General features: G+C 36.6%; 1 protein-coding gene across 8 annotated transcripts in view; it reads left to right on the top strand.

The window, feature by feature from the left end:
• Positions 1-19,534, top strand: part of Csnk1g3 (casein kinase 1 gamma 3) — an 87,936-nt gene that overhangs the window by 20,503 nt on the left and 47,899 nt on the right. For all 8 annotated transcript variants that reach the window (XM_029546806.1, XM_029546807.1, XM_021214387.1 and 5 more), the window contains exons 2-4: positions 5,621-6,044; positions 12,749-12,789; positions 16,939-17,008. In XM_029546806.1, coding sequence (XP_029402666.1) covers positions 5,867-6,044; positions 12,749-12,789; positions 16,939-17,008 — 289 coding nt within the window. In that variant the 5' untranslated portion in view covers positions 5,621-5,866. The remainder of the gene's footprint in view (positions 1-5,620; positions 6,045-12,748; positions 12,790-16,938; positions 17,009-19,534) is intronic.

Raw genomic sequence — 19,534 nt, forward strand, 5'->3', positions numbered from 1 at the left:
TTCTTTCTTCCTTCCTTCCTTCCTTCCTTCCTTCCTTCCTTCCTTCCTTCCTTCCTTCCTTCCTTCCTTCCTTTCTGAGACAAGCTACAGTTTGTAATCCAGATTGTTTCTCAACCTATGGGTCTTGACCTCTTTTGGTAAACTTCTATCCAAAAAATATTTACACTAAAATCCCTAACAGTAGCAACATTACAGTTCTACAGTATCAAAGAAAATAATTTTATATTTGGGGGTCACCACAGCATAAGGAACTGTAGTAAAGGGTTGAGAACAGGCTGGGCTTAAATCAGGGTAATTCCTCTGTCTCAGTTTCCTGAGGTTATAGTTGTGAGCCATCCCACCCAGTGTTTATTTCTTTTTCTTTGTTCTCTCTGCCCTTCCTATTTGTAGCCATTGTTAGCTAGAGGCTGGAGACATTGAACTTTGTTATTGTTGCTTTTGTATTTTGCTTTTTATTCTTTTGAAAAACTGTAGGTTTGCTTTATATATAGTAGGATTATTCCCTCCTTTGTTTTTTAAAAAAAATTATTTATTCTAGTATCACTTTGATTCTCTATGTATTACTGTATCTTCTAGAGGCTCCAAGGAGAAAATTGTTTTTAATTTTGTTGATTTTAAAGTTCTCTTTTGTTGATAAATAACTTACTAACCAGGAGTTTGCCTCCTTTGGTAGGGAGAGCATTTTTCATATTAGATTTCCTTAGATATCTGGTGATTGTCAGTTTATATTTGTGAAAGAGAGGATTAGGGTATATATTTAGGTTTTCCTTATAAAGTTCTTAAAGAGTTCTGAATACAAATAAAGCTTATCAACTAGAAGTATTATAAAAGCTTCATCTATCTATCTATCCATCTATCTATCGCCGACCTATCTCTGAGCATGATGTTGAAAGTTCAGACATCATAAAAGTTACACAGAAGAAGCAGTGTTATCAAATACTAATCCTGTTTCATGGGTACTGCCATAGAGAAAGTTCTACCACTATTTAGGTCTGGCCTAGAACTTTGCAATCTTTCTTAGTCTCCTAAGTGTTAGGATTACAGGCATGTGCCATCCCATGCAAATCTCCAGGGCTGTACTGGAGATTGTGTGTGTGTATGTTAGGATTACAGGCATGTGCCATCCCATGCAAATCTCCAGGGCTGTACTGGAGATTGTGTGTGTGTATGTGTATGATGTTTTCAGCGTGTGACCGTGGTGTCTGTAAGAGGTCCACCTTCCTGTGCTGACCCCTTGCCATTCCACTTTGTTCAAGACAGGGTCTCCTTACCGTGGTGTAAACGAGGCAGTTCTGGAGCTCCTGGAGCGTCCTGTCTGGGCCTCCCTCTTGTCTGTAAGGCTCTGTTCCAGGATAGCAGACAGCTCAGGGTCTGTCTTTTACATAGGTTCTGTGGAATCTGAACTGCGGGATATAAAGCTTGTTTCCTGTTCTGAGAGATACCTGAGAATCTTAGTTTTAAACTATTTTAATTTCTAAAAAAAAAAAAAAAAAAAAACAGTTTTGAAGGTAAGAATTCTATATTACAAGTTTATGAATAGTTTCTTGAATGTTCTGAACGGAATGAGGTAAAATAGGATGTGCCTTAGTTTCTTAGTGATCGTTGTTGTGTGTACTCTGACTTGTCTCCTTACCTGCCATGAGTGATTTGCTAGTCAGTTTCCATTGCTTCCTTTTTATCTATCCGAAAGTTCAGTGTTAAGAATGGACTCATTTTCAGCTGCTAAAAAAGCCTGCTCATTTTCTAGGCTCTATTTTAAGCTAATTCACTGCTTCCTACTTGTCTACTGATTTCCCAGTTTCAGGCGTGGGCCTTGTTCTGGGTCCTCCTCCGTCATGCTCTATCTTCCCCGTTCTAGGCCTCATCTGGGATGGAAGGCAGGGAAACCCTCCTAAACTGAACGATACACTTTGACTTTCTGTTTCTGATGTGGAAATGTGTGCTGTCGGAAGATTTCCTATGTACTGTTACACAGACAGAACAGTTTACAGGTATTTCTGTATACAAATATGCACCCACAGGCTTTACCACAAAGAAGCACACTCAGGAAACAGAGTAGTAGTTACCTCTGGGAAGGGCAAATGGCTGAGGAATGAGAAGTGTATCTGAGAAGAACATCTGTGGAACATTTTTACTTCATTTGTGGATCCTTAAATTTAGAATATATTTTTTGGTTAGCTTACAAATTTCAAGTAAGTGAAAAGCTACATATTGAAAATACAAAAATTTACCAAAATAAAATAGAAAAAAGCAGAGAAGGAATTTTTTTAAGTGTTTAAAAATATTGCTATGTTCATTAATTATTTAAAATAGCTGCATTTTAAAGTAAGCTTTTTGAAAAATATGGAGGATATGTTATACTTTGAGATACACTAAATTATTATGTGGGTGAGCATTGTTTTTAATATTTTTTATTTTAAAGATTTTATTTATTTTATGTATATGAGTACACAACACTGTAGCTGTACAGATGGTTGTGAGCCACCATATTGTTTCTGGGATTTGAGCTCAGGACCTTTGGAAGAGCAGTCAGTGCTCTTAACCACTGAGCCATCTCTCCAGCCCTTAATGTTTATTTTTAATGATATATATTCCTATGTACACACATGTGCATGTGTACCTGTGTGGAGGTCAGAGGACAATTTGTGGGAGCTTGGAGCACAGTGGCTTTATCCTCTTAGCTAGCCTATCAGCGCGGCTATTATTTTAAAAGTTGCATTCTGAGGTACAGGTACATATAACACAATGTACAGGTTTTAAGTGTAGTTTTATGTGTTGGCAAATATATAGCTAGCTGCCTGCAGCTCCTGATAATAAAGTTCAGGACACATGCTTCCACCAGAATTCGTCTGCACTATGTCCAGCAAACCACCTTCTGTCTTAGTAAAGTGCTGCCCTGATTTCTGTTTCCATAGCTTAGTTCTGCTGCTTCTTGGATTTCAATGACCAGAACTCAGTTGTGCCTGATGTCTTTCACCTACTCCTGATTCAAATAGCATCCTGTTATATGAGTATACCAATTTGTTTATCCTTCTGTTGAGAATACTTTGATTGTATCCAGATTTGGTTATTATAAATAAGGCTACAATGATTTGGGTGACAAATCTTTCTAAATATATTGTTTTATTGATAGATCAGAATAAATGCACATTTTACTTCATAAGAAATTGTCAAACTTGGTTCCATTGTCATACTATTTTATATGTACACCAGCAATTAATGACAGGTCTACTTGTTTGTAATTTCCGTTAGCATTGCTATGGTTAGACTTTTAATCTTTTAAGTTTTGCTTTATTTATGAGATGAAATGATACTTTTATGGTTTTAATTTATATTCCCATGGTATTTTAATTGTAGTATATTAATGTATATTCATAAGTATGTGAAATAATTTCCCTTAATACTTGGTGTTTCTGTTCAGTTCTAATTTTTAAGTTTTTATTTTATTTTTCTTATATATACCACAAGCTTATGAGCCTACTTTTTAAAATTTTTTATGATTCTAATATTTGTGTTCAGACTTATGGTTTATTGCATATCATTCTTTCATGGGTTGAAATAGGGTTCACTTTCTTTCTCACATAGGTGTACAGTTGTTACCTATGTCACTGTTGAATTGACTTGGTGTCTTAGTGGAAAATCAGAAGTCCATTGGTGTGGTCCTGTTTTAGACTTTGCTGTTTCATTTACCTGTTCTGTAGTAGTTTCATATTGTCTTGATTACTGTCACTCTCTAGTAAGCCTTGAAATTAGGTGTTGTTTATTTAATTTTGTTTTTGTGGTTCAAGATTGTTTATTCTAAATTGTGCGTTTTCATAGCACCCTAGGGCCAGTTTGTCTAGAAAACAAACTCACTGACCTACCATTTGGCATTACGTTGACTCTACAGATCTTTACAAAAGGCACATTTTGAGGTGTTCTGATCCTCCTTGTTTCTGTGTGTAGCCCAGTCAGGGCATTGACACAGGTGTCATCACAACCTAGCTTGATACTGTTGCTGAGAAGAGTGGATTGTTTAGATGAGAGTAGGTGTTCCTGTAGTAACAGCTAACAGACTAGCCACAGGACACACATATTTGATAGCTGAGATTTCTAAAGGAACTGTGTAATTACTCTTTTCAAAGTCTGCTTTTAGTTTTCATCTGTATATAACAATATATATATTCAACACATGTATATTCATGTGGCATGGTGGTATATAGCTGTAATCTTACAACTTGGGAGTCTGAGTCAGGAAGATCCCACGCTTGAGACTAGGTTATGATGCATAATAAGACCCTATCTCTAAAAGAAACTTTAATACCTATCTTTTCCAACATTTCTTAGCTTTGTGAAATTACTATTTTTAAAGACTTAGTATGAGTGTTACATAAAACATTTTTTTCCTTGAGACATAGGAATGCTGTGTTCTTACATTACCAGTTCTGTGACTCTTTCCTATAAAGAATAATAAATATTTGAGTAAATGAAGACAAAAGGAGAACATTCGTTTGAAAAGTCAGTGTGTATTGTTTTATGAATACTTTACGTTATTCTCCTTTGTTATTTTAAAACAAAATTCCTGATTTTTAGGTTTTGTGTTTGTGGTGGATAGGGAGATGCCTCAGGTGACAAAGCCCCTCCTGCACAAGCAGGAGGACCTGTGCGTGGATCCCCAGCATGTCAAAAGCTGGGCATGACGTGTGCCTCTGTAGGGGCACTGGCAAGGGGGGGTCCTTGGAGCTCGTCAGCCTGCCAGCCTAGCTAATCTTTGAGCACTGGGTTATTAAGAGACACCGAGGAAGAAACTTCTGTGGTGATTTAAATAAGAACATACCCCATAGGCACATATATTTGAACCTTTGGTCCCCAAATTCCCAAATGGTGGTACTATTTGGGAAGGTTACAGAAGCTTTTGGTGGTGTAGTCTTGGTAGAGGAATAGAGTTTATAGTTTTACTCCGCTGCTTACACTTTGCATTACAGAGAAATGTTTGTGGTTAAAATACAGTCTCTCTGGAGGCTTGATGACCCAGCATAGGGGAATGCTAGTGTGGTGAGGTGGGGTTGTGTGGGTGGGGGAACACCCTCATAAAAACAAGGGGCAGGAGGAATGGGATAGGGGGATGGATAACATTTGAAATGTAAATAAATAAAATAACCAATTTAAAAAAAGATATAATCTCTCAACTTTCTGCTCAGGACTCCATCCTCATCCCAGTGGCCAAAGAAACTCTTCTATAGGCTGATGTTGATCATGGTGTTGCATCCTAGCAACAAAACCATCATAGCAACAAAAACTGATCAAACACCTGATTTCTACCTCTGGCCGTGTGTGTGTGTGTGTGTGTGTGTGTGTGTGTGTGTGTGTGTGTATTTGTGCACCCACATTTTCAGTCATACAAACATCTACACATATGTACCACACATATGTACACAAATATGCACAGTTTTTTTTAAAAGTTAAATTTTGTTTTTGTAATGTTTGGTATTAAAGTACAGACATAAGAAGTAATGGTTGATGTAAGAGTCTACTGTGCTTTAATTTCACTGGCCTCAACAAATAACTTAAGCATTTGTCATTTAATTTTCTAAATAGGTATGTTACCTTTGTTGACAGTTTTTTCTTCTTAATGCTACAGCTCTCTATCAACACCAGCTTGCATCACCGAGAAGATAATTTTGAAGACATACTTTGCTGAGAAGACAACTGAGAAGCTGTACGAATGGGATGAACACGCGTCACTTGACTGACTATCCGCTGACGTTTGAGTGCTAGCCTTGCTCATAGGGTACTGCTACCTAGTGATGCACCTGCTCTTACAGTGCCCCATTTCATCGTGCTTGTCTTGATTAAAGAATTCAAAGTGGAGTACCGCAAACTTGATATGGATAATAAAAAGAAAGACAAGGACAAATCAGATGATAGAATGGCACGGCCCAGTGGTCGGTCAGGGCACAGCACTCGAGGACCTGGGTCTTCTTCATCTGGAGTTTTAATGGTTGGACCTAACTTTAGAGTTGGGAAAAAAATCGGATGTGGCAATTTTGGAGAATTACGATTAGGTAAGATTGTTTTATTTATTCCATTGTATGAAGAACAGTTTAAAAATGAATACACTTGTAAAAGTACTTTCTTGCTTTAGTTATAAGTTCTTTAAGTATATAGTTAGGGGCTTTAGTTGATCACTATTTCCCAAAATGCAGGTATTGAATACAGGAATTGAAACTTTCTTATTTGTGCTTTCATTTGGAAGGAACTCCCAAGTATCTGAATGTCTGCTTGAGAGTAACTGTTTTCAACCAGGATCGTTTCTTTAACTGGCATCTCAGAGCATCTACTCATGCTATGGCTTGGGAAATGCTGGGCTTACTGAAGCTCTAACTGTCTACTTTAGGAACGTAAAGGAAGACTTGCCAGATGTCACAGAGCAGTTCAGTGACATATTTAGATGTGAGATGTCAATCTTATTCCCAGTGCAGTACAACAGCTGTCTCCATTGAAAAGAAACAAAGAATGTGGCATGGTAACACAGGATTCAGTACTTAGGTAATTAAATACATTAAGGGCTCTCCTCATTGGACCACCAAGACTGAACTTGAGGTGAAAAAAAATATGGCTTTATAGTTTTCATTGAGTCTCACTTGCTGTTGAAAATAAAACAATTCATATGCTTCTACTGAGCTAACTCTTATCTTGTAAAACACACTAATTTGTAGTGTCTCTTCTATTTCATTTGCTTTGTGTTGCTAATGTACATTAAATATGAATGAATGAAGAAGCAAACTAATAAAAGCTAGTGACATTCTTTGTACATAGCTATAAATATGATGTAGTTGGCAGATTCTTTTGCATTTAGTAAAGACTAAAATATTTGAAAGGGCACATATGGGTTATTTTTGAAAGATTGTGAATTAATTTGAATTTTCTAAGTTGTTTTTAACTTGGGATTTAGAGAAATTAGATTACTTTTTGTTAAACTTTGAGATTATCCATCCAGTTCTTAACATTGGCCATGTGCTGAAACATGTTTATTAATTATTTTTATAGGTTATTGTAAATAACAAATTTATGAGTATAAAATGAAAGATTAACAATCTATGTATCGGTTTTGGTTATTTTTATTATAGTTCTCCACATAATTAGAAATAACTGTTTTTATAATATACAGTCTCTGTGTGTGTGTGTGTGTGTTCACACAGAACAATTCTAGTGGGCCAACTTTACCAGAACAATATGAGACATAATGTCTCATGAACTACATACTAAAATTACACTATGTGTTGTGGAACATTCCTTTCTTTGTTTTGTGAGTGAACAAAAATAAAACCAATGTGCCTGCTTAGTGTCTCCAATTTTATCTGATCAAATGATTATGTAGAATCTAATTGTGTTGTATATATGTGTTTGATATTTATTTCAATATATAATCTATATATGTATATCTTGAAAAGTCAAGTTAATATACTGTAATAACATGAGACATTTCCTGTAAAGATTTGTATGAAATCAGTTGTACCAGAATTGAGCTTGTTGAATCAGTGAGTTTATTGGAGTTAATTTCAGCAGTCTAGGTGTGAGGCTACTCAAAGGCAGCTCTGAATTACTGAAGAACCCACCATACCAGGAAGAGCTGCATTTCTGGAGATCCCTGCCCAACTTACAGGCAGCCTGAGTGGTCAGGGTAGTGTCCTCCTCATTGCCCTGTGGATGGGAGAGTCTCTTCCCTAAGCAGCTGTTTATTGCTTCCTTAAACTTAACCTTGGGGAGAGGCCCTGTGAAGTTTGGAAGTTTCAACCCTCTAGGATTTAGAAGATCATTTACTTCCTGAGCTTCATGCTTCATTCCCCTCTCCAGGAGGGAGTGTTTCCATTACAACAAGTAAATATATCCTCTCTACTACAAGTGTCATTGTTTTATGGCTATTTTAAGTATTTTACATATATTCATATATATCCATATCCATAAACATACAGAGCTAAATTAGTAATTTTAAGTTTTCTTATTCATAGACCAGTGAGAGGGTAATTTATTACTGTCTTTTCAAAGCCCTCCATGGTTTCTTTGTTTAGAAAAAAGTTATAAGCATTTTTTTTCTTTTGGTTGGCTCTAGCAATATAGTTGTTGCCATCCATATAGGGGAGGGTCAGATGAGAGTCTGATGTCTCTAAATGATCCAAGGTTGTCTACAGTCTCAGGGTCTGGTTAGGGTCTTGTCTCTTGCAGGAAAAGAGTTTGTTCATTATCTTGAATTTTATCTCACCAAGTTTTAGTGATGAGGTTTCTTCCTCACCCCCACCCCCCGCCCTGGCCCCGCCCCCTTATTTAGTGTGGTTGTTTTGCCTGTATGGATGTCTGTGCATTGCCCTCGAGGCCAGAAGAAGGTGTTAGATCCTCTGGACTGGAGTGACAGATGGTTGTGAGCTGCCATTTGGTTCTTGGGAATTGAACCCAGGTCCTTTGGAATACCCTGAAGTCTTTGGATATCTTTTTTTTAAAAAACAAAACAAAACAAAACAAAACACACATTTTGTTTGGGGAGAGCCAGTTCTTAGAAAAAGAGCAATCACTAGAGACTTAGGTAGGAGCATGCCTTGGGCGTGAGAATTATCCAGCTTTATGTCTTTATGTCTCACTGTCTTTATCCTTCTATGTACCCAGGAATAATATTCTGTGCAATACTATTAGAGACTAGCCTTCTACCCAAAGGTCAATGGAACTATAGCAACACAATAGTCCTAATCTGTTTATTTTGCCCTGCCCCTCTTTCCTTGTGCTCTTGTCTTCTGCCACCTAACCCAAACAGGGTGCTTTTACAACCCTCTATGGCAGTGGTTCTCAACCTTCCTAATGCTGAGACCTTTTTTTTTTTTTTTTTTTTTTTAAAGGTTTATTTATTCATTATATGTAAGTACACTGTAGCTGTCCTCAGACACCCCAGAAGAGGGAGTCATCTCGTTAAGGATGGTTGTGAGCCACCATGTGGTTGCTGGGATTTGAACTCTGCACCTTTGGAAGAACAGTCAGGTACTCTTACCAGCTGAGCCATCTCACCAGCCCATGCTGAGACCTTTTAATACAGTTCATGTTATGTGGCTCCAACCATAAAATTATTTTCATTGCAACCCCATAACTCTAATTTTGTTACTATTATGAATCATATTGTAAATAAAAAAAAATAATGCAAACATTAAGTGATCCCTGTGAAAGGGTGGTTCTACACCCAAAGGGGTCATGATTCACAGGTTGAGAGCCACTGCTCTAAGACATTCTATGTAACTCCTTCAGACTTGTGAAAATGACAAACTTTATTTCTCAGAGTTTCACTTCTGTTTTCTTGTGGCTGTGCCTGATTGACATTACATTAAAAACAAAACAAACCCTCAAACTCAGAACAAGGGCATTATATATTACTTTATGAATTAGTATATTTAAAATAAGAAGCTGTGCCTTTTGACATAATTGAGTTTACCACAGGAGTATCTATAGCTTTTCTTTATATGAGTCTTTCTATCTGCATGTACATCTGAGTGCCAGGAGAGTGCATCCCACCCCATCACAGATGGTTGTGAGCCACCATGTGGTTGCTGAGAATTGAACTCAGGACCTCTGGAAGAGCAGCCAGTGCTCTTAGCCTCTGAGCCATCTCTCCAGCCCCTCTATAGCTTTCCTTACTCATTTTCTACACTGTTCTTGTTCCTCACAATTCCTTATTTGGATGCCTGTGAGTGAAAATTACGATGTTGAAATTCCATATGCTTTATATCTCCATGACATAAAGGTTTCAGTAAATTTATCATTTTTATGTTTATTGATTTTTTTCTTCAAAAACATTTGAAAATGTAAAAATGCTTGAAAACGGAAACCTAAAGAGTAGATAGTGGGGGTGGTGAGATGGCTTAGTGCACAAGGACAGTTGTCGCCAAGTATGACAAGTTTAATCCTTGCTACCTCTTGATGACAAGTGAGACTGATTCTACAAGTTATCCTCTGTCTGCATGTCGTCCACGCTGACCCCCCTCCCCAGTAAATAAGTAAATGAATGAATGGATGAATGAATGAATGAATGGATGTAAGGAATTTAGAAATTGTATCCCCAAATACAGTCATTTTAATCAAATTCATTTTCTTTCACATAACACAGACCAGAGGGAGAAAGCTCGATACCTCTGTATCTTCATTGTGTGGGCTCTGGGGTCTGCAGGTGATCTCACTAACTGTGACTCCTTTCCAGTTAGCCAAACAAAAGGGAGAAGAATCAAGGACATATTCTATTCCTGGAAATTGGAAGTGTCATACTTCATGGTCATTGGTGTGAAGTTAGTCACATGGCTACCTTAAGCTGAAAATGCCTGGAAAAATATAGTTTATAGCTGGACGACTATTTTTAAATGCAGAGTTATATTGATGGACAGCTACTAGTTCCTGCTAGACACATAAATGTAACATCGGAAGGTCATAGTTTTCTCTAATAACTTCTATTCTACAATGTTGTTAAAAAACTCTTCAGGTTCAATACACAGAAAACTGGATTAGAAATATGCTTGAGATAAAGATATCAGCAAACTAACTCCAGTCCATTTGGAGCCTTAACAGATCTGTGTATCTCCCTCCTACCAGACAGACAGAATGTACACCATTCACTTTTGTGTTTAACACATGTTGATTAAACTCTAGCCGTAGGACTGTGGCTGTTACTCAGGGACAAGACTATATCATGTATTCTTTGTTATGTTTATGACTGTAATCCTCACAGTTCAACCTGACATTTAATGCTAATAAAGATGATGCTTTTAGGATTCAACTTCTTTTTGTTTCTTTCCTTTTTTTGCTGTTACATAAAAGATTGGTCTATGAAAGCCAACAAAAATGTTGCTGTGTTTGGGTTCTGTAGGACATGTATTTAGCTACTTGTCTTTTGAATTTTTCCTGCACATAGTTTAGAATAAAAATTATATAAAGATAGTTGTGAAGGGATTATAATGCTTTGAGGAAATACATATTTTTCTGTCTTTAAACTCAGTTGTGAATTAGCTACCAGTCCCTTAAAGTCAGGTTCTTCATTGTTAGTAACCCTCTTCCCTTAGGTTTCCTGGAAGATACCTACAGTCTCATATATGATGAGTTTAAAAATGTGCATGAAAACATTTCTAGATGCTAAATCAATTGCTTAAAAATACAAAATATTCTCTAAAGTTTGAAAACTATGAACGTTTTGTTTAATGAGTTTCAGAATAGAACTTGACTTGTAACACTTAGTATTTTTGTTTTGTTAAATCCTTCAAATATGCTGGGTTCATAGATCTATGCTACTCAGCATTAATGTGAATGATTTCACTTTTACGTACTTTTATGCAATAAGGGCAATATTTAGAATATTTATATGAATATTCTGTTCTATAAAGATGGCAGTACATCTGAGGATGAAGTTAGGAACTGTATGAAAGGTTAAAGGGTGCTGTGCAGGAAAATGCCATGCATGAAAATTGGTAAACTGCCTGGTTTATTTTTAGTAGACTTTGTAACCAGAGCTACTTTTTTTGTTTTAAAAACAAACAAAGTCATTTTGTTTTGAGTACAATAATCATTTTTTGCTAACTAAAAAATATTGGAAATTGAGAAACAACATATGCTATTTTTATTTCATTCTTTTTGATATATTTATAAAGATACACTTTCTAATTTATTTATAGAGATACATGCTAATTCATATTTGAAATTGTCATTCTATCCTTATTAGCTCTTGTTCTCCATAGTATTCTCCTGGGCCTGCAGATTCTGACCATTGGATTTTTCTTGGCTTAAGGCCAACACAAAGATAATTAGTTTATTTAAATTCTTTTCATGTTTGTGATGTTAACCTGTGTTCTGATTTGTCATTTACATGTTTTTGTATTTAACATAATTTTCAGTCTTTAGAAGTTTAAAGTATTTCATGTAACCAAATATGTATAAAACCTTGTATTCATGTTTTCTTATCCCCAGAAAATTCTCTATGTATTGAGATGATCAGTATTTTTTTGTTTCATTTCTTATATTTAACTCTAAATAGTTGTAATTAGTTTAATTGTAAGTTTTCTCAAAATAGTTAATGAATTGTTTTTATTTTATCTTATCTTATCTTATCTATCTATCTATCTATCTATCTATCTATTTTTGAGACAGGTTTCCTTGTGTAGCCCTGGCTATCCTAGAAGTAGTTCTATAGACCAGGATGGCCTCAAAAGCAGAGATCCACCTGGCTCTGCTTCCCATGTGCTGGGATTAAAGGTGTGCACCACCATTGCCTGGTTCGAGTAGTTTTCTTATTTAACTATCAGAGTTTTAATATATCTGATATATATCAGATTAAATATGTGGCCTGATAAGATAATATTCTATAATGGTTTAAAAGGAAATGGACGGATGGGTTTTTATATTCTTATTTTATATAGGTGTTCTGGCTTCAAATATATTCACAACTTAACTTGAATATTGATTTCTGAGTTGCATACAGTATTATAACAAAGTCAGAATATTTTTCTTATAATTGGATAACATGTTTATTAGTACCACTTCCTACTTGGAATCTAAGCAAAACATTGAATGCATTATTGAGTTGATAGCAAATTTAGCAATTTTCTTGTCATAAGAGTTGGAAGTAAAGGGTTTTGCTTTATTTAATGTCTTATATACTTTTTGATTTTAAACAAGAGTATAGACTGTAAAAGTTATGTAAGTTAAATTTAAAAGTATTATCAGAATCTGACATATTTCTTCCTTTTTTAAGGGAAAAATTTATACACAAATGAATATGTGGCGATTAAACTGGTAAGTTTGTACTGATTGTTATTCTACAATTATTTCCTTTAATTATTGGCTTATTAATTTTTCATCCTTACATTTATAATTTGGATGTTCACAAGGGAAGATGCTTGCATGAGTGGGCGTTTGTCACCACGGCCCAGACATCACTGCTGAAGCTTGAGAAGTGTAGAGTGTCCGTGCTTTCTCTATGATGAAAACTCTGTCTTTACTTTGGCAGCATCATGGATTGAAATTTTGTAGTTGGGCAGTATTTTTAATTTAGGAAGGTATTTTCAAGTGGATAAAGCAAAATTTTTCTTTCTGATTAGATAAGATAAACATGCCTTTAGCATTCAGGGTCGTATTTGAACACACACTTGGGTGCCAATTATCCTCTGAAGTTTTTTTCTACGGGTGTTTTATAAATCTGGTAAAACCGGTTGCTGCTTGACTTTCAGGGATTCAAAAATCTGCGAGTGTGGGTCGTAGCAAGAAGAGCTTACTGTCTGGGGAGTATTCCCAAGTTTCATGTGCTCAGAGCGACAGGCACAAATCAGATCTCTTTGGAAGTATTTGTATCCTGGAACTATTTTTATTCATTTGCCCATTCATTCATTCACTGAGACAGAGCCTATTTAAGATCTGGGTGTTCTAGAATTCACTTTGTAGACCAGGCTGCCCTGGAACTCACAGTGATCCACCTGCTTCTCTCAAGTGCTGGGATTAAAGGCATCTGCCCCTCCGTGATGCTAGGAGCCATTTTTATAAGGCATATTTTCTTATTCTGGTTGTTGGTCCAGTTCCCCTCAGATCCAGATTGACTTGGTGTTCTCATTCTCCTCACCCTGTGTCCCTTGTCGGTGACCTGTGTTATTAGGGTGGTATGAGTCAGACTGCTAGAGGAAGAGGCAGTGGGAGGAAATTTAAAAAAAAAAAAAAAAAAAAAAAAAGAAAAGAAAGAAAGCTTTTGAACTGTAGTGGAAAGTCCCTGCTGCTCAATGTGTGCTGTTTCCCGTCTTTTCATCGAAATGAAGATAGGCAGGCAGTCTGTGGCATCACTGAGACACATGGGGCTGACACTGGGCTTATGCAAGTGAATTCTTACTGGTTTCAAAGTCTAGTCTCTGACTTTATAATACAAAGTCTGGCTAGGTTATGACAAGATTACCACTGTTGTTTTAAATTGGATTTATGGTAATCAGTCATGAGAGTCAGTTAATATAACCAAGCTCTTAGAGATGTCAACATTGAGAAAATAGTTTTTACTTTTTAATAACAGTTTCCAATGTTAAGGTTCCACATGCCCAAATTAGTAGAAATATTGTTTTGTTTTTAAAAATATTAGTTTGTTCTTTGTCAGTGTTATAAATGTAGATAGTGTATCTTGGTTTTCTCTTCCCCCCCCCCCCTCCAGTAAGTTCTCCTCCTACCTTACATCTGTTTAACACGACGAAGCAAAGCTCACCGAGTCCAGTTAGTGCTGCTTACATTCTTGTGGTGTTGGCCTCTGCACTGAGCATGGTCAACCTGTCACATCACCCCCTCCCCCAGTTCATGTTCCCTTCTCCAGCTGCCATCAACTGCCAGTAGCTCATGAGCTAGGGAGAGTGCCTTCTGCATCCTTCCCCTTCATCTGTGCTGTAATGTTGATGGGCTAGGGCTTGTGCAGGCAGCCTTAGCTGTCCTGAGTTCATGAGGGCAGTGGCCATATCGTGTCCAGAAGACAGCATTTTCCATTACCCCTTCCCTCCTCTGACTCTGCAGTTCTTTCTATCCCTTCTTCAGGAAGGGTATATTCTGTGATGTTGCAGGAATGAAGGGGAGTACGGGGGATTGATGTTCATGTCCTTTTTAGGGCTGAACACTCAATCATATTTATTCTCAACACTTTGACCAGTTATGAATCACTACATTAAATAATTTTTAAAGGCTACATGAAAGCCAATTTAAGCAGACGAGGCAAGTTAGCATATAGGACTCATAGGAGAGAGACTCAGCATACAGGAATTGTACAATATTTGAATGGGCATTTTGATTTTGTTTGGAATTGTTCTATTTTTTTCCATGTTCTAGCCCCTTGAATGGCATTGGAGTTGGAGTTGGATGCCAGGATAGAAATGTCTGGTGTTCTGTGATGAAGTGGCCTTAATGAACAGCTCTATGTGTAGACAGTATATCCTGTGTGAGACAGGAACCACTGCTAGGTTAATTGCTCCCTGTCTAGTTAATTCACCAGGTAGGACCCTTAAGTCCTGTTATTTTCAGATTTAGAACTTGTTTGTCCTGTGCCTACCACTGGTGCCTTAGTAAAAACAAATCATGTCATCTTCCAGCCTCTTTATTTATATACACTATATATAGGGCTTTCCCCCCCCATTTTATTTGTGTATTTCTCTTTTCCGCTCTTTTCTGGGAGATGTGGGATAGGGCATCCTTCCTTTAATCTGACTGTCTTTTTAGGCAGGGTTTCTTATAGCCCAGGCTGGCCTTGACTTCACTGTGCAGCTGAAAATCATCATGAACTCTGGATCTTCTTGCTGCCACTTTTCAAGTGCTAGGATTACAGGTGTGCACCTCCACACCCAGCCTTTTCTTTTTATGTGCTGTGATCAGCATTACATACAAACATTTTTCTCATAATTTAGGGTAATTGGCAACATTTTTACTTTTCTATTTTGAGGTATGACTTATAGCCATATTCTCCCTATATTTATTGGAAGGTCAGAAAATGTTTTACATTTTGGTCCTTGGTTTACTGATTTCCATGTGTGTGGTTTGATGTTTTATTATATCTCAGTGCAATAGGTAAGGTGTAATTTTGTTTACAACCAACTATAAAGATAGTTACTTGAAAATGTTATGTTTATATATTTTTAGACATACCTCATTTCTGTATTTTGGTGAGGTAAAGGTACTGTTTGATATTTTGAAAGCAGGTTTTAGTGACTAGTTCAGTTCTATATAGAGAGAAGGAGGAACCATAAAGAATTTTAACCCTAAATTACAGATGAGGAACTGCAGCATACAGAAAGCTTAGCTAACTTTCCAAATTTAATTTTCACATAGCTAGTGAAGCGGGAAATCGAGGGTTCAAACAAAGTATAATTTGGTTTCAATCTCTGTGCTTTTAACTGTTGCTCTGTATTGCCCCTCAAGATTTAAGCTTACTGCTTTCTAGAAGTAATCCTTTTATACTAAGTTTCCAGTGAGTTTCATTCATATGTGTATGCATGTATATGTATATATATGTGTGTGTGTATACATATATATGTGTGTGTATACATTATATATATACATATACATCATATACATATACATATATATTCATTCTTGGACTTCTCATTCTTGAGTCTAGGTGTTGCTTGTGATCACCACTGCCCCCTTCCCATCCAGTGTCTTCTCACTACATTGTCAGATATCTAATAACGTATCATTCCTACTTTCCCCTCACAATGCATCTTCATAGTTTTCCTGTTAACCTTTTACTTCCCTTAGTCTCTTGTTTTTTTGTTGTGTTTATCTTTTTGTTGTTGTTGTTGTTGTTGTTTTTTGGTTTTTCGAGACAGGGTTTCTCTGTATAGCTCTGGCTGTCCTGGAACTCACTTGGTAGACCAGGCTGGCCTCGAACTCAGAAATCCGCCTGCCTCTGCCTCCCGAGTACTGGGATTAAAGGCCTGCGCCACCAGGCCCGGCTTGTGTTTATCTTTTGTTGCAGAAAACTATGTTTCTAATTTAATTACTATCTGTAATTACTTTGTTTTTGTTTTTGTTTTTGTTTTTTGAGACAGGGTTTCTCTGTGTAGTTCTGGCTGTCCTGGAACTCACTCTGTAGACCAGGCTGGCCTAGAACTCAGAAATCCACCTGCCTCAGCCTCCTGAGTGCTGGGATTAAAGGCGTGCGCCACCACACCTGGCTGTAATTACTTTTTAAAAAATTAAAAAATTCTGTTGGTTCTTTTGATAGTATTCTGGCAAAATACTTATCCTATATATATTTGTAGATGATATAAATTTATTGAACATTGAGCATCACAATGTTAATTTTATATGGATCTCAAGATACAGAGATAACTAGTAAAATATGAGAGTGTAATATATTTAAACATTTGGAATTATAACCTAGTAGTTTTCTTTTAACTGAAGTGCCTTTTGTTTATTCAATTGTTTGCCTAGGAGCCCATGAAATCCAGAGCACCACAGCTGCATTTGGAATACAGATTCTATAAGCAGTTAGGATCTGGAGGTAGGTTATATGAATTTTAAAATTCATAATAACACAGATTATTATAATAATTATTTGGTTTCAAGATATAATATTTTAAATTTGATTACAAAATCATTTCTTATTTTTTAAATTGGGGCTGAAGGTATGCTTCAGTAGTTGAGTTCTTCCTGCTCTTTCAGAAGATGCAAGTTCCTGGCACATGTGTCAGGAGGCGAGCGTCCTCAGGCAACTGCAGCTCCAGATAGTGTGCATTTCAATGCACATGTAGAGGATGGGGGACTTGTTGCAGTCGGTTCTCTCTCTCCACCTGTGTGTCCTGATATCTAAACTTAGGTTGTTAAGCTTGGTGGAAAATGCCTTTACTGGTGAACCCAGGAGGAGTCAGTTTTATAACTGTGCCAAAGGATACTGTTTTACTTAATAGTCCTTAAAAAAAATGAATGTGATGGTCATATGAGTAGAGAACATGGTGACAAAATTAATTTAATCTTGAAAATAGTATCCATAGTGTTAGCCTTTTCAGCAGTATTTACTGGTGTTACGATGGGTATAAAATGGATCTATAAATATATCCACATGGTAATTCCTGGAACCCAAATTCGCATATGGCAGACTATGAATTTGCAGGATTATCCTGGATGTTATCTGGGTAAGCCCTAAATGCAAAATGCAGTGTCCTTATTAGAAAGGCAGAGACATTTGACATACACAAAAAAGGGTGTGCTCATGGGGCTTGATTGGAGTGATGGGAATGAACCAAGGAATGCCTGCAGCTCTAAGATCCTGAGGGAGGCCCCTGGGCTCTCCCAAGAGTCTGTAAAGCAAGTCTAGCCCTGCCTTGATACAGCCTCATGAAACTGGTTTGAGACACTGGCCTCGAAGGTGTAATGCAATCAGTTTTAAGCCATCAGATTTGTAGTAACTTCTTAAGAGCAGGTAATACAAGTAAAATACTCATATTTTTATATGAACTTCTTAAATTTCAGCAGGAATAGAGATTTTTGCCATCGGCAAAATATTTATGGTAAAACTTACTTGTGTATTACATTGTCTTCATATTGAAGGTTTTCAGAGTGCTACTTTTATTATGTATTGCATTTCTTCTAATTGTAATGATTTTATTTGAACGACTTTTCTGTAGTAGGATATATTGTTCCCCAGATTTAATAAAATAGAATTAATTAATTAATTAATTTAATGAATGCACTGTAGCTGTCTTCAGACACACCAGAAGAGGGCATCGGATCCCACTACAGATAGTTGTGAGCCACGATGTGGTTGCTGGGAATTGAACTCAAGACCTCTGGAAGAGCAGTCAGTGCTTAGTCGCTGAGCCATCTCTCCAGACCCCCAAATAGAATTTCTTGATGTGTACTTTTATATTTTTGTATATTTATATTCTAGTTGGTAGGTCTGTTCATTTCTTATAATGCAGTTTGCATTTTTTTCCACTGAGAACATACACAAATGAGTATTCCTTGCAATGTTAGTAAACTTGAAAATTTGTATTATTGAGTATATTACATATTTTTATATATTATCCTTCCCCATTTTTTCTGAGTAGTTTTGCTTTTAAGTCTATTTGTCAGATATTAAGGTAGCTATATCTGTTTCTTTGTTCCATTTGTTTAGAATATTCTATTTTCCTATTCTTTTACCCTGAGATAATTTCTGCCCTTGATGTTAAGATGTGTTTCTTGGAGGCAGCAGATGTTAGTTAGACTATGTTTTCCTTGGAGATTTCAGAGTTAATTATTAATTTGTAGCATTTATTCTTGTTATTTTGTTGTGGTAGTGTGGGCTTTTCTACCCCTCTTGATTAACTGTTCTGTAATCATTTATTCTTGTGCCCTCTGGGATGAATGTAGTTAATGTTTTCAGACTGAAGTGCCTTCCGTAGAGGTGGCTTGGTACAGGGCAGAATTGTTTAAATTTGTTTTAATTGTGAAATGTTTTCCTTTTTCCGTTGATTGTGATTGATAGCTTTGCTGAGTATAGTAGTCGGGGTTGGTGTTTGGGGTCTTGCAGAGCTTATAGAACATCAGTTCAGGCTCATTTGGCCTTCAAAGTCTGCATTGAAAAGCTAGTTGTCATTTTCATGAGCCTGCCTATGACTTGGTCTCTTTCTCTTGAAATCTTTAATTGCTTTATTTATTCTGTACATTATTGTTTGGATTATTAGGTCTGTAGGGAGTTTTGCTCTGGTCAGGTTTATTTGATACTCTGTATACTTCTTGTACCCTTGATAGGTATCCCTTTCTTTGGTTAGGGGAACTTTTTTTCTACAATTTTATTGAAGATATTTTCTGTGCCTTTGACCTGGTTTTGTTTCCTCTGCCTCTATACCTAGTATTCATAGGTTTTGTTTTTTTCATTGTGTCATAAATTTCCTAGCTGTTTTGTGCCTGGGTCTCTTTTAGATTTACCACTTTCTTATTTCCTCTGACCGAGCTATCTACTTTTTCTGTCTTCAGGATCTGAAATGTCACTCTTGTTGAGGCTTTCTGTGTGTGTGTGTGTGTGTGTGTGTGTGTGTGTGTGTGT

This window comes from Mus pahari, chromosome 15, assembly GCF_900095145.1.
Source record: "Mus pahari chromosome 15, PAHARI_EIJ_v1.1, whole genome shotgun sequence".
Lineage (NCBI taxonomy): Eukaryota > Metazoa > Chordata > Mammalia > Rodentia > Muridae > Mus > Mus pahari.